Here is a 23,143-nt window from a genome sequence, read left to right on the forward strand (position 1 = left end):
AGTGCTGTGTGTGAAGGGGACATATTTACAAGGACAGGAAAAGCGACGCCGGGTGGCTTTTCCTCTCCTTGTAAATATGGAGTAGTAAAATACGCCTCCAGTACATCACAAAAAGTGACGTACTGGAGGCGCAGGAGGCTTGTAAATCTGCCCCTGAAGTTCAAACTCCTACATTGCCATTTCTGACAGTTGTGTAGTTGACCCTTTCAAGGGGCTCTGTTTCCAACTTCATCATGACCTACAGATTGACTCACGAAGACTTTTTTCTGTAACTTTAACACCTCCTAATTGACACATGACTCCATATAACTTTGAGGCTGTCTGCATTTGTTTCCTCTAGGGGTCATGGCAGGCAGAATTCTAACCCCTGGGAGGATTTCCACACCTCAAGGCTCCATGGTTACACTAAAGTGTGAGCTCTCTGCCACCAATGCCTCGGTGACCCATGCGATCTGGAACAAATGTGACAAGCCAATCATAGCTGTTTATTCGGGCCAAGAAGCAAACGTCAAGCACCCGTTCAAAGAAAAGGTAACAGTGGCAGAAGGGTATGGTATAGAGATCCTGCAGGCAGAATACAAAGATGCAGGCAACTACTGCTGTGTTTTCTACACCTTCCCGGATGGGCGCTATGATGGCATACTCTACCTGCAGGTCACAGGTAAGTCATACACCTTATAATTGTTTAACCCTATGTAGATGTGCAAAGTCAAGTATATATATAGTAGCATGGATATTTTTCAGACAGCTCATTAAATCATACTTAAAAAGACCTCATTTCTAGCCAGGGTTTGCGCCTACAAACTGAAGAGCAAAGATACCAGTCTTGGAATCATGGGGTCAAACACAGGTGACTAGGAATCAATTACCAAGTGTTTATAGGTCTCACCTACACAGCGCGCATGCACTGCATAGGCAAAAAGACCTTTAACTATCACTTCGGCTTTTCAGCCAACAACGTACACGTGTTCCATTGCCTTCAATGGTAACACGTGCATGTCTGGCGATTCACTCGCGGGAGCGGACGCCGCCATATGGTAGCAATTATCGCTCCCCCGAGGGAATCCCGCAGGCCCCCCCCCTTTCCCCCTGCTGCAGCGCGAGGCACCTGCGCGCCTTCCCTGCTGTTGTGCGAGATGCGCGCACTTGTTATCTTTTGACTGAGCACAGCTACAAGTTGACTCCGTGTCATGTGTCACACCAGTAAGTGCTAACATCCCCACCCAGCAGTGTATTGCATTGTGGGACGCGTAGTTTCACTTCTCATCAATATGGCGATTCACTTCTACACTTGCAGGTGAAACTTACAAGATTTAGTTTGTCTTGTGTAATGGCCGAAGTTAAAGGGACGTGAATGTGAAAGTGGGAACACCGCTGAGATCAAAAATAACACAGTTGAGTATGCTACAGACCATCACCTGGATGGACGAGGAGCACTATTTATTTCAAATTTGGATAATGTTGCATGTCAACAAATTGAAATGCACCATTGCAACCTAATATTGTGCAGTACCACATGCTAAAATCTACATTACGGGAAATCTGTGGCGTCTTAAAGCTCAATCGACACCTTTACTATCGGGGAAACTAACACTATTGGACAGACACAGGAATTTGTTTATCAAAGACGGCTTCCATTTGATCAGTACGGTTCTTTATTATTGAGAGGTCAATTCGGTGTTCTGTGCTAGGAAGCGGCAAGCATTGAAGGGGGTTGCAGAGAGATATTTGGATATTAGCTGGGAGTTTGGTTCAGCCAGGATTGTGGGGCTAGATCTGTGTTGGGTGTTTAAGTGATGGAAGGAAGCTGAGTGCGGTGCAGGTCTGGGCTGGTATGCTTTTGGAAATCCCCACATTGAGCTAGGGGTCAGTGGAAGAACAAACAGCATGAAACCGCTACTCATTGTGGAGTGTTGCTGTCACTGCAGTCAGTGTGGTGCAGCACCACATGAGTTGCAGCGCTCCCAGCTATAGTGGGTGCCACTGCTCCAGCAGCCTTGCTGGTTTATTCCCTGTCAAGGAAGGAGCCAGTAACTTAAAATACCCCCACTTTGGTCCATACCTTGAATGTCATTGGCCAAGTGAAGCGAGTAAACCATACCAGCTCTAGATGAACTCCCTTATTAACTCTTCTCTTCATCTTTAAGCCTTTCCTGTATACAACCATCTGGCCATCTTTTCATACTTTCATCCATCCTTTCACCATTTCGTCCATCCATCCTTTCATTATTAGTTTTCTATCTATCCATCCTGCTGCTCACACTTCCAAACATTCATACATCCTTTTACTGATCCATTCATACAACCATTTTTCTTCATCAATCCACCAATTCACCCTCCTTTTATCACTCCAGCAATCCATCCTTCCACACCTCCATCAAGGTGACTATTCACACATTCATATAGACTTTTATCATTCCAGCCACTTTCTTTCTCTCACTCATGCAAATATTGTTTTATCCCTACATCCATTAGTCCCTTTGCCCTTTCATCCATTCTTTCATCCTTTTTGCCCTTCCTGTTCGTCAGTTTCTTCATTATTTTCATATGTGGTTCATTTCACTCTAGTCCCTGGTATATCAAAATCCCCAATATCCACTGGAAACTACAGGACTCCACAGATCACTACATAGTGGAGAATGAGGGGACGTTTTACTCTGCTTTAGTGTTGTGAGAGGAGTACAAGGGGAGCTTGGCCCTAGTGGACAAGTGGGGAGGCTGGGCCTAGTATATGTAATTAGAAAAAAGAGTGCCTCTCCACAACTCAATTGCAACCATATTTATGGGACATTGAAAACGCAAACTGTCGTTTCCAAGCAGGTACTTTTATTTATACCACTTAATTGGACATTTGTACTTCATTTGTCAAACAAAACGTATTATGAGCAGACAAGACCTATGTGTAACATGAGATCAAACCAAAGTAAAACTTTGAAATACACCACAGTGTCAAAACTAAATATAAGCAAAAACTCAATATAGTCATTGGTTAAACAGACAATATATGGAATACAGACAATAACATTACAACATACATTACAATCAATGGTAAATACAATTAGGCATTTGGTTGAAGCAAAAGAGAAGTAAAGCAAAAAGAAATTGGGAAAAAGAGACGCGAAAATGAATTCGAGAATCTTGTGTAACCAGTGGTTGCTGGTGAATGAATTATCCTTTTCTAATTAGCCGACGCGTTTCGAATCCAGAGGATTACTTTCCAGATTCTCATCAGGGCATGGTTATTCTGTCTGTCTGTCTGTCTGTATTCTGTCTGTCTCTTTTGCTTCAACCAAATGCCTAATTGTATTTACCATTGATTGTAATGTATGTTGTAATGTTATTGTCTGTATTCCATATATTGTCTGTTTAACCAATGACTATATTGAGTTTTTGCTTATATTTAGTTTTGACACTGTGGTGTATTTCAAAGTTTTACTTTGGTTTGATCTCATGTTACACATAGGTCTTGTCTGCTCATAATACGTTTTGTTTGACAAATGAAGTACAAATGTCCAATTAAGTGGTATAAATAAAAGTACCTGCTTGGAAACGACAGTTTGCGTTTTCAATGTCCCATAAATATGGTTGCAATTGAGTTGTGGAGAGGCACTCTTTTTTCTAATTAGTGTTGTGAGAGGCATTCAAAACCGTTATTAGGGGCCAAGTTATCTCATTGGTTGTAGGGCATAAGAAAGAACAAGCATTGGCATAGCCAATAGGTCTCGCTTTTTAGACCTTATAAGTATTTAGTTATGCAGCATAATAACCTTGGTGCAACAACATCAACTTGTGCATTGCTAAACACTTATAAGGTCCCAAATGCTCGTTACTTCTTGGTATCCAACAGGCTCCTTCCTTCTGCATGTTCTGCAGGACCAGTATGGGAACGACTTTCTGGGCGTGCTTGGAAAGTAGAGAAGCATAATTAAAGCACCTCCAGAAAATATTGATGTGGACCACATTACTAAAATGAAAGGAGGTGCCTCTACAAAGGTACAGCTTTGGGTGATCCTGGGCAGGGGAGACCTGTTTATGGACCACTCCATTTCCACTATACACTTCCCTGTGAATACATTAGATTAGATTAAAGTTTAAAAAGCGCTTGGTTGCGCCAACGGAGTGTCCCTGCACTGAGACATCTCAGCCTAACAACAGAGCCCCATCCCCCCCAGAAAAACCCCCTGATCCCAACATAGATGGTCTATCCGCAACAACAGCGCTTAACACCAGTCCCCTGGTGATGACTGAAAGTAGCAAGTCTTGATGACTGAAAGAACCAAGTCTTAAGTTTTCTGCAAATACAACAACCAAACAATGTATTATCTAAAAAAATACAGGTGTCATTCTGGGAAAAAAATTAAGGTTGTCCTAAAGAACTCTGTGCCCTCTATTTTTCTGGGGCTCCTGTACTCAATAGGTGGGTTTCGGTGGTGTGTGCATGTTCGGGTCTTTTGTGTAATGATGAGTTCCCCCAAAAATGATGGTCCAGGTCTAGGTATTCTGTCTGGCAGCTGAGGATCACCTGAAGTGAGATGGTTTAGATGGGCAACATAAACTGGCTGTACGGGTATGGAACTGATGAACAGAGTAAGCAAATGATGAATGGAAGGGCTTCTTGAAAAGGTGAGCAAAGAGATTCTACACCACCTGGTGTGTGGGCAATGATGTGTATGTCTTAATGTGATCAGCCACTTCTAGGACCTAACTGGAACTGTCCTATCTGGATCTTGGTTACTGCATTGGTGGGTGACCAATTAGGTCATAGTATGTAAGTCCGCACTAGCAAATGGGCATCCAGCAGTCTTTGGGCCTGATGACAACAAAGCACAGGGTAAGATGTCATACACCACCAGAGACACCTTTATTCCCAGGGACCAACATTTATTTATCAGCGGTGCACCAGGTAAGCTGCTCAAGATGGACCTCTTAGGCCTCACCATATATAAAACAACAGCTACAGTTTCTTCCTCTCTGGTCAGCTGGCAGAGAAAAGACTCAAGGTCATATATACCCTCTCTTCTCCAGGCGCGACTGGCAGCCATTAGCCAATCACCAAGGGTGTTTGCATCTGGCAGAGATCCGGCCAATCCCCTAGTGTGCTTGCATAATGTATACAAATGGCAACCATACATCACAACAAGGTTTTCTCTATAGGGTGCATACATTCATCAAACCACCTACCTCTAATGATCAGTGTGGGATAGGCAGCAAGTCCTCTATTCTGTATTAATGCTGTCAGTTCCTGATACCTAGCTGCTCATGGGACTCAAGACAGGTCCTCCCTGAAGCCAGGGTCTCAAGAAGAGTTTTCATCTGCTGAGGAAGTGCAACTCCAAACAGTGGTGCTTCAAGTACATCCACCGATTGACTCATTGATTCATTGATAGCATTAGTCGAGTTCTCTCCACCCCCTAAGCAGTTTCTTAGTGCCGGTCTTAACATAATCCTTTTACTGAACAGATATGACGTCTGCTGCCTCATCTAGGTTAGGAGTAACCTTGGTGCATGAATCGAAAAATTAGTTCTTACCCTGTGTGCTCCAACTTCTATGTGAAACTTTTAGCTGTGTACATTGTCAATGTAAAGAGCCCTGCAGTAGTCCTGCTGCACATTAACTGAGGCACCCACACCACTGCTCAGTTCTTGAGCTACAGGATCAGAAAGGGAGATTTAAGTTCATTGATCTGGCGGAAGCACTTTTCAAGTACAACATTTATCTGAAGCTTGAGACACCTCAGTATCAATTAAAACCCAATTTTGTTAACTATATTTAAAGCTGCACTTTTTAGTCCAAAGATGTTAAGAACTTTAGGAGAAGTTAAATAAAGTCCTCTTTTGATGCTGGAAGCTATCAGCTCAGTCTTGGACTGGCTGAGCTGCAGGTGGCTATCCTACACCCAATGTCTGTTTATCCCAAGCAACTATAGCAGTTATAATGCCATGGGAGACCCTAAGAAAGATCAGAGTATCGTCTATGTACGTTGACTGACATCAAGATCAAACATGGGACTTAGGTGTAGGTCAAAAAATGGCTGGTGAAGGACCCAGGTCACAGAAAGAAAATAGACCAATGTGACTTGTTGAAATCTATGGACCAAAAAAAGAAACCATTTGATAGTGCCTGCTGAGGCTTACAATACAGGGGGTCATTAGGATGACGGGCCATCCTATTGGATAATGGGACCGCCTGCCATAAGGGCGGGGGTCCCATGGGGGGTATTAGGATGCGCCCGCCACAGTGGCGGCCGCATACTGCATTTTTAACATTGTGGCGGGCGGTGCTCTCAGCACCGCCCGCCACAAATCTCAAAATGCATGTATGCCTTTGCATACACAAAGTGGCCGGCACTGCGCGGTGCCTGCGGCATTGCATATGCAAATGTAGGGGGGTACCACAGGTACCCCCCATGTGCACCCACCACCTCGCCTTTCCGTGGCAATATTGCCGCCACGGAAAGGCATCTGTTTTAGCCCATGCAAATATGGCTGGCGGTGTCTGATAGACACCACCACCATATTAAACCTTTTCCGCCGCGGTCCCCCCCGCCATAGTAATATGGCGGGGGTAAATGGGTGGCGGGCGTGTGAGTATATCTGGCGGATCGCCACCGCCCCGCATGGCGGTGGCGATCCGCCAGACATCCTAATGGGCCCCACAGTGTTTAGGTGCTCCAAAATATGACATGGTGTGGCAACAACAGAGTTCAACTTTACTAGGAGTGACACTGCCCCCTCATCAAGAAAACCCTAATGCGTCATCCAAAACCTTGTAAAGGGAACGGCAAAGAATTAAAGACAAATGTTGCAGATGTTAAACAACAAGGACTGTTAAGATGGTTATTGCTTCAAAGATTGGTTGGATCAGAGGGTGACAGGATGGGTGTCTTATTGAGTGAGATTGCAAACCATTCTTCTTGAGAGTTGGGGAGTTGGGGGGGGGGAGCGCATGTGATTTGAGAAATGACAAATTATTGAGATGTAAAAAGTATGTAAAATGTTAGACATTGTCCGAGAAGCCAGGCCAATTCAACGTCTGTCAGGGCACCGGTTTCAAAGTATTAAGAATAAATAATACTGAAGCTCTTCAGTATCAGTGGGCAGACTGGCAAACTGTTCATAGTCCCACTGAGGCCAGGAAATACCAAGATCCATGTAGGACTGAGCACAGCTCCAACCACAGGGGCCTGCCCAAAACTAGAAGTACCACTGCTTGTCTATGAATAGCATGTGAGGCAAACGCTCACATGCCTAACCTTAAACATACATGTGCAGCCTTACAGTTCTCCTAGAATTTAGTATTAGTATTTCATCACAGAAAGAGCAGGAAGGGGTTTATGCAGTACCTCTCATAAGATGTTGTACATGAAGAGGAAGAGGAATTGTATCAAGGTTCCTCGAAGAGATTTCAGAGTCAAAGGATATGGCCAGTGCTGGGGTTGGATATTGTGTAAAACATGAAAGTTGCATGTGAGAACAGCTGGAACGCTAACCACTAGTATGAAGGTCACTGCTGGATCAGCAGCGGAAGATCCTACTTACCACCGCTCCAAACACGGCTCTTTGTCTGACAGCTTTTTGTCTTTCCACTCTATCCACTGAGCTTCGTGTCCTCACACAGTTCCCTGTTGGTCCTTCCCTTACCACCTGTACTTGTTGTCTTATCTCTGCTGTTTCTTAGTATTCATTGATCTGACTTTGCATTGCTGCATCTGTGCAAGATTTCCCGCTCCTTGGAGCTCCCAGGATCAGCTCTGGTATCCTGCCTGACGTCTAGTCTAAGCTTGGCGCCCTCCCTCAGGGACTACATTAAGCTGACTACATATCTGCTACCACGATACCAGTCTCTACTTCCTGTTTATAATACTGCAACACTTACCATTCTTACTCAGCACACACCATTATTCGCCTCCTTTCGCATAGTTCACCGATCTAGTCTGCGGTTGGCCATCACCATCTTGCTACTGCAAACGCTCCTGTGTTTCTCTTTCTCGTTTTCTCCTGCTTTCTGTATTGAGGTTGGTGAGTTCTCAATACCTCTGGAGTCACCTGGAGAAAGCTGGGATTCGCAGTGAGTCCCCGTATAAACTTGAGGCTGCATAGCTAGCGTCATCCCCTGGATGTGTGAAACATGATAAAGTGCTTTTATACGAACTAACAAACTGTTTCTCACTCGTCAGGAAGAGTGAAGATATCATGCAAGGTAAGAATAGAGACTATCTTGTGCACCAAACACAGTGGGTCATCTGTAGCTGTTCAGATGTGGCACACATACGGATCAATATAGGTCTAACATTGTCTTTCCTTTAATGCTACCTTTGAGCAGGGCTTGATATGCTGGGGCTCCACCACTGGACACAATGGAGGTTTTAAGAGGCAGATATGGCAAAGACGCCATGTCCAAGTAAAGGAAAGTGCCCCTTTTGGCATGGTACCCCCCATTTTTTGTCTGACCTTTGATGCAACCTGACTTGTGCCCTGGGTACCTGCCAATCAGGCTCCATGGCCTTTGTTCTTTCCCAAAATGGTACCTTTGTACCCACAATTGGCACATCTCTGGTCACAGGTAAGCCCCTTGTAAAAGGTACCATGGACCACTTCGACCAGGGAAGGCCTCGAACGGCTGCAGCATCTATTGTGCCATCCTTAGAGGCCCTGTACCTTAATACCTACACACTGCCATTGCAGGCTGCGTGTTTTGGTGCAGAGAAAAGTGAAGATTCGACACGGCACACATCCCTTTGTGCCATGCCTACAACCCAATGCCTGAGGCCAAGGTAAGATACCCCTCTAGAAGGGTGCACTAGCCCGCAGGTGTTGGTACAGTGGAATGAGCCCTGTACCCCTACAGTGATTAAGCCCATTCTTAGATATAGTAAGTGCAGTAAAGCCATACAGAGTATATGGTCTGGGAGTTGGTCATTAAAAACTCCATAGCTCCATAATGGCTTTACTAAAACCTGGGACGTTTTGTACCAAACCGCTCAGCACTTTAAAACCACATTGATGCCAGTGTGGGATTTAATATAAAATGCACTTAGAGGGCATCTTAGAGTTGCCCCTTGAAAAAATACCAGCCCTGGTTTCGTTCTTGAGAGGCTGCCCGCCATTTGCCACCACCAGACAGGTTTCTGGACCCCTGGGTAGAGAGCCTCCACTCTTTGGGTCCATTAACCAAGGCCATCCTGGGCAGAGGGAAAAGCTTAAAAGCCCTGCTGCCTTTGTGAGCTGTCCTTGCCTTTTGCTGCCCCCTGCACATGGCTCCCACCGGTTCTGCCCCCCACTTTGGGTGGGAGAATGTGCTAGAAAACCAAGCTAGGAAGAGAGGTGTGCCCACCTTTGCCAACCCCATCCCTAAGCTGAGGGATGCGAGATGAAGCACACATTTCAGTCCCCTCCATCTTCAAGATGAGGGGACTCCGCCAGTCAGGAAGAGATTCATGTCCGTCCCATTGAAGGGTGGCATACTAGGGGGTGTGCCCCCGTGGAAAGGAGCCATTGGCCCGACCTGCACACCCCTCTCAACGCCCATAAATGTAGTATTTAGGGTAACCCTAAACCTTGGCTCTTCAGATTCAAGGAAGAATGAAGACGGACCAAAGAACTGTGCCGACCCAGGAAGAAGAGGACACGTCCTGTCTTGGCCCCTGCCCTACCGGCCTGTCGAGGCTCTGACCTGCCTACAGTGAAGAACCTGTCATGTCCTGCAGACAGCAGCTCCCAGAGCCAGGAGGGCCTGCCCTGCACTCACCTTACAGACTCTGGCTCCCCTGAGCACCATATCTGCTCAACAAGGACTCCAAGACCAGAATCCGGATTCTGGAAACTCCGCAATTCTCCAACCACACAGCACCCGATGCCCACGGCCCAAGTTTGAGTGGCCCAACACGACAGGGAGATCTCCCCAGTGATCCTGACCGGGGATCTAGTGATCCCCAACCTCCCTCAAGCCTCAAGACAATGCCTGGAGAGTCTGTCGACTACAACCAGAGATGGTAAAAAAACCTCACTCCAGAAGACACCCCTGCACCGATACCCTACGGCCTTGGGTGGCCCAACTGATGGTGTCCAGGCATCCCCGAAGAACCCAACTTACTTCTCCATCCTGTGGTCACCTTCAGAAAGCCTCCCTGCCTGAGCCTGCAGCAACTTTCAGGAACTGAAGGTCTCCATTGAGAAGCACAGGGTCTCTGACATCTCCTCGGCACCCTGCCCTCTGCCGCCCCAGTGTTGCTCGTGATGCAGCTCTTGTGCTGATTGTTGACCCCAGAAGTACAGACCTTAACCCCAGAAGCTTTACTCCCACACGCGATTGGCCTGCTCCTAAGTAGTCCTTAACCTAAGGCCCCTTTAGCCCCATTGGCTAACATTGGGCCTCTACACTTTGCACCCGGCCGTCCCAGAGCCACTGGTGGTGCAACTTCAGTGCTTGCCTGGACTTTGGGGAACATTTGTCGTAACCTTCAAAACTCCCACTCCAAAATCTACAAATCGGTGTTGCAACGCCGATTTGCAGATGCGATGATATTCGCTTTCGCTACTGAACTTGGATATTGGAATTTTGGAACTTGGGTGCGAAATTTTGGTGTGCACCGAGATTGGAACAGAGAGGATTTGGATTACAATATTGTACAGATGTGGATATGATGCACCCCAAGTAACAGTGATTATACAGAGATATGATTTGGACTACTATACGGAACAGATGATTCTGATGGTACCTAATATTGAAAGAAACTTTATGTATGAGGAACATTCAGAATAAACAGCCCTGAGGAAGTCAATGTGTGTACAGTAATCACGACGAAACACGTGTTGGCTGCATTGTTTGGAAGATACAAGTTGTCTATTGGAATGAACCTCAATGTGAAGCAATAAACGTTGTTAGAACATCCATTCCGTGATATCGGATTTTGAATTTGGATTTTTGTGCTTGTGTCAATCAGGATTTGTAGTGGTTTTTCACTTTTTCAATTACAAAGTAATTTGATTGAGTGCTCGGGAGGGACTCTGTTTCTTTTGTGGTTTTATTGAGGTAAAACCTTGTGGATGTTGGTAACCGCATCCTCTTCCCTGGAAGCACCACTTTACATTTGACCTCTACTTACCCCGGATTTGCTGAGCGCCCTTTTTGTCTGAGAGTTACCATTCTTTCTTTGATTGCTAAGGTTATTCGAAAATTGCTGATTCCTAGTTCACAAACTGTATAAGAACTGTTAGAAATCTGTACCGTTCGACTGATATTAAGCAGTGGGGTCTCCTTCCCCTACAGGTTGTTTTGCATTTTTGTGCACCTCGATATCTTTAAAACCAATAAAAAAGATATTTGACAAGAAAAAACATACAGATGTGAAGCCACTTTCTGGAAGAAACTTCTATGTTTTTAGAAGAGAAAGCTGATACCAGGCCATCTTTGTTTTTTTGACAATGTGTCCCTTGAGTGTGATGTTGTTGTCCGTGATGAATCCAAGTGACTTAGTAATCAGTAGCACTTAGGTTTTAGAGCTGTCAAGGTTCATGACAGGCTTTGGTCTGTTTGTTGTTCCCGGCAAATAATAGGAATTCCGCCTTGCTTGAGTGGAGCTTCAAGTAGGCGCCGGACATTCAGTTCTAGATTATATGCAGGCAGTGTTTGAGGAAGTTGAAGTATGGAGGAAAGCTCGCTGTCAAGCATCCCTCCGAGCCTGCTTCATGCAGTTGTTGGTTGCGATGGGAGTGGTGAGGGAGGGAGGGCAGTGGATTCATTGTCCCGGAGAAAGACCGATGGGCGGTGTCAGACGTCCTTAGGGGAAAGATCTGTTTTCTCAAACATCAACCAGAGCCAGCTTTCCTGCATCAAGAGGTGGGCATGGTAGAGACAGAGGGGCAGATTTACAAGCCCCTTAAGACACTTTTACGCCGCCGTTGTGCCACTTTTGTGACGCAGCGGCTGCGTAAACCATGCAGGCGCGACGCAACTCCAGCACTGCGCCAACCTTACGCCGGCAGATGCACCACGCATTCGTTTATCCTTGTGCCATGATGCACCGCATTGTAAATGCGGTGCATCTGTGGTGGCGCAAGGGTAAACTTGCGTGGCGCATCTATCCTGGCGCATCCCTGCTGATTTGCAGGGATGCGCCCGCTAGGAAACGTAAATCTGCCCCAGAGTCACACATTAGATATGTTGGGAGATTGGTCATCAAGCTTGAGGTGGAAGTTCATTCACACATGGGTGCCAGCAGGAAACACCACTGAGCTCAATTAGGCGCCCCTAACACTATATCACATCTGCCATAAGTCAGGGGCATTGTATGAGGTTGTTTATCTTTGTGAGGCTACAAGAAAGCTCTCTTCATTTTCAGCCCACTTCAAGGGTGCTCCTGAGAAGCACCAGATTTGCATTTTGTCATAAAGTGCCAACATGTAATATCTTGGGACAGAGAAAAATGTCAGGAAAGGCACAGGCACAGAGGTTTCGGACTATCTTTCCAACAATGATTCCAATCCCACCACCAACATAGATGAGAACCCCCAGGTCCCCCTACACACAGTCAGATACCATTTTCTATTTGTTCTGCCATGCTACCCATAAACAAGAGGTGTCTCGGCCTGTTACGCAAAAAAATGATTTAAGTACATATGACCATATTTACTTTTACATGCTTAGACGGATTTACCAAGGAAATCAAAGAGAATGAAAAGTGTACAGAAAAGTAGGTTTCTGCTGCCCTCTTGTGGCAGCGCATAAAATACACTTCAATGGACTCGTCAGACTTCATGATCTGTGTACATTAAAAGTTTGTTTTTAAGTCTCATGGGTTTTAAAATCAGAAATTAGTTTCAGAACACACTACTATGTATTTTTTGCAACAAACATCAGATTTTAATGAATTTAAATATATTGTCTATTTATGAAAACAGATAATAAAATACGTTCATAGCACTGTTTTGTACTAGGCCTGAATGGTGACAGAATAGTAAATGCCTAGTCACCGAGGCACAGTCACCACATCAAAGCAGCCTGTATCTGTCTGAACCTGTTAGAAACCTCTTGAGAGCCGCAAATCAGCCACAGTGGAATCCTCTGCATAGAGTAAGCCTAAAGTTCAAACAAAAATGGAAATTAAATCGGACTGTACTGCAAAATAAAATAAGCATTGGCGAAGCCAACACGGCCTTGCCTTTCACATAGCTCCTGTGCATCAAGTCATTGCAAGGTGTCCCTCTTGAGACAGAAGCATTAGCTTGAAGTCTTTGACCGCTTCAGTGCTATTGATTGACCCCCACGTCAACAGTGCTCCCAGAGAGGTGCTGTTGACGTGGAGGTCACGTCAAAAAAAGCAAGGGCAGGGAATCTCCTGCCCCTATTTTTCGGGTAGGGCTGCCCTTTCCCTTTTTTCTTCTATGATGATCAGCATGCATGGTGCACTGAGAACATTATCTGGAAGTAAAAATTAAATGTGCCAATCTGATTACATTCATATCTGCTCAGAGACATGTCTCGGCCCCCCAGCACCGATGTTGATGGGAGAAGTATCTCTGAAAAGGGGAGACACTCCAGTGATATCCGTCCAAAATGGATCCCTGCTCGGGGGTTGCTTGCAGCAGGAGGACGAGACACGGGGAGGAACATGTGTCTATGCACAAAACGAAGCATGGGTAAATGCCCCTCCTCTGAACAAAAGTCTGTCTGCACCTCAAGGGGCAGAAAGCCTCGATGTCAGTGAAATTACATTGAGAAAAAAATGGGGCATGAAGCCCATCCAGACAACAGGCCATGGTTCCACCTCTTAATGGCCACAATAGTCTTTTTTGCCCCCTCAGGAACCGACTGCGGTGGTTAAAGATCAATCTGCCCTCCCAGGAAATCAGAAGGCCCATTAGGCACCAGGGAACAAGTAGGTCAAAAATAGGAAGGACTGAGGGAGGCCCAACCAAGCTTTGGGCATGTGCCTGTGGGAGCCGATCCAAAATAATCGCCTGAACCTCAATATTTTATATACCCAATTTTTACCTTGGACAGTTTGGTCTGGACGTCTCCCGTTTATCTAGCTGTAAGAGACTGCTCTACTCTTTAACAATAATTAATTTAGTAGAGTAAAAATCAGAATAAAACGTAGGTCCATTTAATAAGGACTAGGGCCCATATGTATCATTGAAATTTGCATTCGCAAAGGCCAAAATTCGCGCAATTTGCGAATTCGCAATTAAGAAATATCAAGAAATCGCTAAAAAAATGTGTTTTTCTTGATACATACCATTTTGCTATTCTGAAATAGCGATTTCTTAATAATCGCTATTACAGAATCGCAAATTGGTTCCTTGATACATATGGCCCAACATCACAATAGGGAAAAATAGATTTAATACAGAATTGTTAATAAAAGTGATACAGAGGAATGCATAAATCTGCCCTAAATGCTCAGATACAGAAATAAGAATCACAAACCATAGCAAAATCCCTAATTAAGCAACTAAATCTAGGTGTTGTAAATAATGAAGTCCTTGAGCCAGGTATATATATCACACGCTGGATTTAATAAAGCTTAGTTCCAAGTTCAGGTTCAAGTAAATAAGTTAAGATGATAACAAATACCCCACCTGGAGCGGCCTCCCTGCCACTCGGCCTGCCTGTCATCAACTGCCACTCCACACAAGCCAGGCACCCAGGATTCTATTATGTCATCAGGCATTCCAAGAGCCACACCAGCTGAGTAGCAGGGAAGTCACCAAAGCTTAGTATAACATGTCCCCCTTCCTTAGGGAAACAACAATTCACAAGTGAAAGAAGGAAATGTGAACAACCATCAGAACATACAATGAAAATACATAATGCATTGTGAAAAGAAAGCATTTACATTGCATTCTAAGAGAAAACATTATCTCCCAAAATAAACAATGCATTTTCAAACTTAACATTTACATTGCCCATCCCCATCCCTCACGATAAAAAAAAGTAAAACAAGCATAAATGACACTAGTTAGCATAACAATAAATACATGAAAACCTAGTAAACTACCAGAAATAAAAAGAAACTGCACTGGGGCACTCACCACCCCACAAACCCACCACCATAGGGCACTCACCACCCTAAAATAAACTGTACGAGGCGCTCACCACCCCAACAACTCACCTCCATAGGGCACTTACCACCCCATAAACTAACAAAAACTCACCAACGTAGGACACTCACCACTCTAAATAATTAGCGCTGGGGTACTCATCACCCCACAAACTCACAAACTCACCACCGTAGGACACTCACCACCCTAAAATAAACAGCACTGGGGCACTGACCACCCCACAAACACACCACCGTAGGGCACTTACCACCTTAAAATAAACAGCACTGGGGTACTGACCACCCCACAAACTCACCACCGTAGGGCACTATCCACCCTAAAAAAATAACAAGCACTGGGGTACTCACCACCCCACAAACTCACCTCCATAGGGCACTCACCACCCTAAAATAAACAGCACTGGGGCACTCACCACCCCAACTTCACAAACTAATAGAACACTCACCACCAAACTAAACAGCACTTAGGCACTAAACACCCCAAGAAGTATCAAATAACCTCAGGACAGAATACACCACCCCATGACCTCCCCTAAGACGGCTGCATAGTGCAATATACACTGATACATGTGGTGTTGCGCTCTAGTCTGTGGACGTGTACGCGATGACGCGTGTCGTCCCAGGCGAGAGCGGAACTGGCGCGCATGCGCAGCGAGAAGGGATAGAAGGGCGCGAAAGTGGAAAGCGGCAGTTGGCGACCGGAGCGCTTGTAACCCAGACGCTCGGCGCTCTATGTCTTTGCGATTTCTGTTCTATCAGCAATAAACCTGTTCAACTTATCCTGTCTCAGTGTGCTGCATGTGGGGACAAAGAGACAACATTATATTGGCGACGAGGCTGAAATCTACCCACCGCCCAAGTACAGCCACAGGGAACGCTGATCCCAGAACCATCTCCGCTCCTGGCTCGAAGAACCAGACAACCAAGCAGCCAGAACACAGAGGCATAGAGCGTGGCAGCGGCGTACCATTAACACACGACAAGAGAAACAACACCAGCGCAACGCAGGTCAGTGCAACCCCAGGGGCAAGAAGCCATTAACCCAGCAAGCTGGCAGCTAAAAGCGACAGCCCTAAGCTAGAGGAGGGGGCACAAGCTACTGATCCTACGCAAGGGATAGTGGACAACACCCCTGGCAGCCCCAGAAGCCAAGGAGACGCTGCGGTAGGAATAGAGACCCCCAGTGTATCCAGCAACCTCGGAGCCCAAACAGACGCTCCCAGAGGCGAAGCCAAGATGGCAAACCAAACCTCAGCGTTGATGGCCCCCATTCCATTCCTACCTAGGCCAGGGGAACCCCAAATGAAATGGGAGGATTGGAGGGAGTATTTTGGGAACTACATAGAAGCGCTAGAAGATGAAAATGGAGAAGCTTACACGCCTGCAAGAAAAAAGAGACTGTTGCTCCACAACCTAGGCCCTGAAGGGGTGAGGGTGTTCTCTAATATCGTACCCAAAGAACGAGGTGCGACAGAAACCAACGTATTTAAAAACGCAATAGATGACCTGAACAATCATTTCCGCCCAGCAGTATGTGTTTCCATAGACCGTTACAATTTCCAGCAAAGGAAGCAAGAAATGGGAGAAACCATAGATGACTACGTGGCTGCACTGCGTCGCCTGGCCATCACGTGCCAATACGGAACACTGAAAGACGAGTATATAAAAGACCAGATAGTCATGCATACCACCATCAAATCAGTGCAAGACAAACTGTGGGCACAGAATGAGACATCACTCAAAGACGTGATAGCCATGGTAAAAAAGGCAGAGATGTCGAAACGTTGTGCGGATGCAGCCAAACGTGAAAGCACCCCAAAGCAGATGGTCAACAAAATTGACGAGGCTCCTGCTACCATCAAACAAACGAGTTCGTATGGAGACCAGAAACGTGAAGCCAAGTGGTCAGGGAAACAACCTGCTCGCACGTCTGGAGACAGAAAATTCTCGTGTTACAGGTGTGGCAGCACTGCGCACTCAGCTCAGGATAAACGTTGTCCGGCATTTCGCGCCAGATGCGCGTTCTGCGGCCTAGTCGGCCATTTTGAGAAAGTGTGCCGCAAGAAGGGTAACAAAACCACAGTCAAGTGCGTAGAATCTGCGACGGCTGAACTCAGTGAAGAAGAAGATCAAGAGGATGGCGAAATGGTACTGTGCATTGAAGACCAAGTCCTGGACGTAGCAGGGAAACGCAGGGACAAACCCCGCACGGACATGCTCATTGGGGGTGTGAAGGTACACGTAGCCATAGACTCAGGTTCCCCCTGGACGATAGTGCAAAAATCCATATGGGAGGAGGATTTCGCACCCGTGGTGGGACATGAACTGTGGCCACCGGACATCCGAGCTGTTTCGTACACGGAGAACGCCATTCCCATGGTGGGCTGCCGGAACTTCAAATTCGAATTCAGGGGGAGATCTGCCACCTGCACATTGTACGTAGCCGAAAAGGGTCCGTCTGTCCTAGGTTGGAGAGATGCTGGCGACTTAGGAATCGTGCTCAACCCAGGGGGCAAAGAACAAATCCTTCTGACGGAGGAATGGCCTATTCCCAAAGGAGAAGACTGGAAAGCCAATTACCCTAGAGTATTCGGAGGAACAGTGGGGAAACTTGACAAGTTTGTCCACAAGATTGTACTTAAGGAAGGGGCGATACCGGTGACCCACAAAGTCCGGAACATTCCCATATCCACCAGCGAAGCCGTGCAACAAGAGCTTCAGAAGCTGGAAAAACAGGGCATCATAGAACCAGTGGACAGTGCGGAATGGCTATCCCCCCTTGTGGTTGCCAAGAAACCAAATGGGAAGGTCCGTCTCTGCGTGGACCTCCGCGAACTTAACAAATGCCTCATCATAGAGAAGTTCCCCCTTCCCAGGATAGAGGAGATGCTAGCGAGGACTAAAGGTATCAGCCATTTCTCGACCATCGATCTCACGTCTGCATACCACCAAATAGACTTGCATCCATCTAGTAGAAAATACACTGCCTTCATCACACCCTTTGGGTGTTATCAATTCCGCCGCATGCCCTTCGGGCTAGCCTCGGCGGCAGCGGTATTTCAAAAGATGATGCATCGGCTGTTCAAGGAGGTGCAAGGAGTACAGTATTTCCAAGACGACATACTGATAATGGGATCCACCAAAGAAGATCATGACAAAAAGCTGACCAGAGTCCTGGAAATATTACATGAAAAAGGCCTCACAGCAGAATGGAGCAAATGCAAGATAGGAAGGCAATCCGTCACGTACCTGGGACATGAGATAGGTACGCATGGCATATCCCCCAAGGAACAGAATGTGAGAGCCATCAAAGAAGCCAAGGCCCCGACGACCAAGGAAGAAGTACGGTCATTCCTCGGAATGGCCGAGTACTATAGCAAGTTTGCCACCAAAACATATAGGATGCGCCAGCTCATCAGAGACAAGTCGAAGTTTGAGTGGGACCACGAAGCGCAGAGTGAATTTGAATCGGTGAAGGACTGTATCAGTGAAGCCATTCCCTTGCAGGGGTATGTCCCCTCGGGCAAATCCATTTTGACGACAGATGCTAGCGACAAGGGTTTAGGAGCTGTGTTGGCGCAGGAGAGAGAAGACGGGTCTAAAGAAACCATCAGCTTTGCCTCACGTGCTCTCACCCCGACGGAACAAAGATACAGCGTCATAGAAAAGGAAATGCTGGCGGTCACCTGGGCTATGGGCAAGTTTCCGGCAGTTCATCTGGGGCACCAGGTTCATGCTCCAAACGGATCACAAACCCCTAGTAAAAGTCCTGACGTCGTCCAAGCACGACACGGCTACCCCACGCATAGCAAAAATGACGCTCAAGTTGTTGGATTACACGTACGACGTTGAATACTTGCCAGGCACTCAAAACAAGGTGGCGGACTACCTCAGCAGAGCCTCAGCCATGGAGGAGGCTCCGGAAAGCTCACCGGAAGCAGAGGAAATGGTAGCGAGCCTAGAGGACGTTGAGATGACCATTAGCAAGCAAGAGTGGGCTGCCGCATATGACCTGGATGCAGAGAAAACGGAAGTTAAGCGACACCTTACCTCAGGTTGGCCGGACAAAAGGAGGCTCACCGTGGGTGTACGGAGGTTCTATGAGATGAGAGAGGAACTATCCTTGAGCGATTCAGGGGTCTTCCTGTACAGAGGGGAGAGGGTGGTTCCACCAGAGACCCTGGTACCCACGTTACTAAAACAACTGCACGAGGGGCACCTGGGCATAGTGAAAACCAAAGCACGAGTGAAGCTTATGTATTGGTGGCCTGGCATGGATGCCCAAATAGAGAGACAAGTGAGGGAGTGTGAGCAATGCCAAGGGGCGGACAAAATACTTCGCCCTCTCAGACCAGCTCTAGGTAAATTCGAGAACCCACTCAACCCATGGGAGAACCTTGCCATAGACATCCTGGGACCAGTACTGGATAACAGAGGAGTAAACAAATTCTTATGTGTGGTAATCGACAAATATTCCAAATGGCCGGAAGTCGATATACAAGAGTCCATGGACACCGAAACTATACTGAAGTTCTTGACTTCCTTATTTCTAAGAGAAGGAATACCCAAATCTATACTCAGTGATAACGGACCGCAGTTCGTCTCAGAAAAATTGTCACGTTTCATGAAAAGGAACGGAATAGAGTCGAAACACACAGCTATCTACCACCCGGCATGCAACGGCCAAGTCGAGCGGTTTAACCGGGTCTTGATGGGGTCCATCCAGGCAGCCATCACACAAGGCAAGGACTGGGAACTTGAAATACAGAGCATGCTGTGGGCCTATAGGATCACTCCCACGGTGGTAGGATACAGCCCCTTCCAAGTGTTAAGAGGCCGATACCCGTTCACCAGAGACAATGTGGCATGGAGGGAAAAAACCATAACCAGCAAATGGTCCCCAGCAGTGGTCTTGCACAACTTAGAGAAGGCCCAAAGGATATATGCCGCCCAGTACGACAAACGACGCAACACCAAGGAGACCGAACTGGAAGAAGGAGAATGGGTCCGAGTCAAGCTCCCCACCCTGCAGAAGAAGGGAGAGAGCAAATATAGCAGGCCGTTACAAGTCAAAGATATGAGAGGGAGAGCAGCCCTTCTAAGTGATGGCAAGGTGTGGTCCCAAGACCGCATGGCAAGAGTAAACAGGATTGTGAGATGGCCCAAATCGGAGGAGGAAGATATACCCATCGGGGATGGAGGAGAAGCACCCACACCAGAGGAAAGCACGAGTAGTGCCAATGAAGACGGAGGAGAAAGTGGAATAAGAGAGACTCAAACTGCGGATGTAGAGAGGGGTCAAGGAGCTCCTGCCAGAAGTGGACAGGGAGATGAAACTAGAGACAATGAAAAGATGAGTGGAGAGAGAGAAGCAGGAGGAGGCACACTGGTAAGAAGTACCCGCTCTGGCAGGAGTGTCACATTGCCAGCAAGATATAAAGACTTTGAGATGAGTGGAAAATAGACAGTAGACTATAATTGCCATTTGTGTTATTGATAAAAAAGGGGAAGATATGTGGTGTTGCGCTCTAGTCTGTGGACGTGTACGCGATGACGCGTGGCGTCCCAGGCGAGAGCGGAACTGGCGCGCATGCGCAGCGAGAAGGGATAGAAGGGCGAGAAAGTGGAAAGCGGCAGTTGGCGACCGGAGCGCTTGTAACCCAGACGCTCGGCGCTCTATGTCTTTGCGATTTCTGTTCTATCAGCAATAAACCTGTTCAACTTATCCTGGCTCAGTGTGCTGCATGTGGGGACAAAGAGACAACATTATAATACAGACCTTAGACACAAACTATGACCTTGAACCCACACACACACACAACGAGACAAACATTATAGTGGCCAACAATATAATGAAAGGGAAAGTCGCGTGCTCTGGTGAGCAGTCTTTCACCCGAGGTCTCCAACCAAAGAGAAATCTAAGGCCTTAAGCTGCCAGTAGCTGTATTACTCTGAAAAAACTTGCAGAAACCCAGGAAACAGTTAACGTGAACAATGGTTTCTCCGAGTTGCATATGAAGGAAGACGTTTTTCATCTCAGTCTTTGAGAAGAAAAGAATTCCGATTAAATACTTTGAAAATCCACAAGATGGCAGTAATGTACAATATTTAACCTTATTGTAGTCTTTGAAATGTAGCGAAAATTCAAAAAGACTCGTTTTTGGCATTAAGTTAACTTGCGATAATAAGCGCACCGTTTGCCCTCACTTCCCAAACGACACATAAACATGTAATTCCATGACAGCACAGAAGTGCTGAAGAAAGCACAGGAACGGCAGTCACACAGCAATTACTCACAAATTATGTTTTCCTGTTTTAAATGCTTGTGAGCTGCACTGGCTTTATCTTCTTTTAACCTTGAATTTCGCTCTTGTGTCATTGTGTTCCGGTGACCTTGGAATTTAATTAACAAAATGGCTCTTCTACGTTGCGCACTAATGCCAGTGACGCACTTAAAGTTCTTCTTGGGTCAGAGGTTGAAAGCCTCTGACGCTGACTGACGCACAGAAGACTCTGCTTCTCCACCAGAACCCACGGAGGTTCTACACGTCATCATAGGAGACTCACCAGCTGTTCGTTGTAAAGAAGTGAGGAGCGCGTGCCAAATTGAAACTGCATGACCGTTTCTTTCCACCTCAGTTCGAGCCATTGAAATTACGTTTTTAAACACAATTTTGTTTCAAAACAAGATGGAAGTTGTGGTATTCGTTCTCTCCCCCAATAATACACTGGAGCCTGTATTCTGTTGTGCTGTTTATTATCTAATTCCTCCCAAGGAGCGCCGAGCACGTCCTGCGCTTGGGCCGGCTCTCGCGCTTCTCGCCTCGCTGCGCGCGCAGCCAACATGGCCGACCGCACGTCACGTAGCCTACGTGACGTGCAACACTAGTGCGCTCTCTACATATCTCCCTTTTTTCCCAATGTAACAACAACTTAGGAATTTCCACTCATGTCATAGTCTCTGAATCTTGCCGGCTTGACCACCGCCCTGCCCCTCCTGGTCAGTCTTACCGGGGTTGTGGCGGTCACTCCTTCGCTTCGGTTTCTGCTCCCTAGCGCAGCCGCGCTAGCTTCTCCAACACTCCGATTCTCTTCAGTCAGCTGCTCCTGGTTGTTTCCACCAGTCTCTGCATTTTGTTGTATTTCTCCAGTGTCCGAGTCCTCCCCCCAATGTTCTTGTGGGGCCTCTCTTCCATCCTTATCTCCTCCGTCTGTTCCGTCGTCATTCCAGCATAAGACTTTATTGCACCTGGCCATGCGGTCTTGCGACCATACGTTCCCATCGCTCAGCAAGGCTGCCCTACCCCTTACTTCCATCACCTGCATGGGCTTACTGTATTTGCTTTCTCCTTTCTTTTGTAGCGTGGCCAGTTTTACTCGCGCCCATTCTCCTTTTTCCAGTACTGTGTGTTTCACATTCCTCCTTGTGTCGTAGTGTCTGGTGTACACTGCTTGGGCTCTTTCCAAGTTGGCTCGCACCACTGCTGGTGACCACTCACTCTTGATTATCTTTTCCTTCCATACCCTGTTGTCTTGGGTAAATGGTTCGCGACCTCTCAAAATCTGAAATGGGCTGTACCCGGTCCCTGTGGGGGTAATCCTGTATGCCCATACCATATGCCATATCTCCTTTTCCCAGTCTTTGTTGTCTGAGATGGCAGCTTGAATCGATCCCAACACCACTCTATTGAAACGTTCCACCAACCCGTTCCCAGCGGGATGGTATATCTGCATGAATTGGGACCATTTTTCTGATCGGAACTGGGGGCCATTGTCGCTGAGGATGCATTTTGGGATGCCTTCCCTTACGAACGTGTCCGCCATGAACTTTACAATAGTCTCTGTGTCCATCGCTTCCTCTATCCTCAACTCCGGCCACTTGGAGTATCGATCCACTATGACACAGATGTATTTCTGTATTCCATGTGCGTTTAGGACAGGGCCTAAGATGTCTATGGACAGTTCCTCCCATGGATTCTTCGGAGGGTCGAATTTGCCCAGAGCTGGGCGCAGTGGTTTGAGTGTCTTGTCTGCGCCTTGACACCTTGGGCACTCCCTGACATGCCTCTCGGCCCTTATAT

General features: G+C 46.8%; 1 protein-coding gene across 2 annotated transcripts in view; it reads left to right on the forward strand.

Annotated features, from left to right (window-relative positions):
- TIGIT (T cell immunoreceptor with Ig and ITIM domains) overlaps positions 1-23,143 on the forward strand; it is a 322,385-nt gene that overhangs the window by 192,211 nt on the left and 107,031 nt on the right. For both annotated transcript variants that reach the window (XM_086933538.1, XM_086933537.1), the window contains one exon: positions 341-661. In XM_086933538.1, coding sequence (XP_086789664.1) covers positions 346-661 — 316 coding nt within the window. In that variant the 5' untranslated portion in view covers positions 341-345. The remainder of the gene's footprint in view (positions 1-340; positions 662-23,143) is intronic.

This window comes from Lissotriton vulgaris, chromosome 8 (genome assembly GCF_964263255.1).
Source record: "Lissotriton vulgaris chromosome 8, aLisVul1.2, whole genome shotgun sequence".
In the NCBI taxonomy this organism is placed as follows: domain Eukaryota; kingdom Metazoa; phylum Chordata; class Amphibia; order Caudata; family Salamandridae; genus Lissotriton; species Lissotriton vulgaris.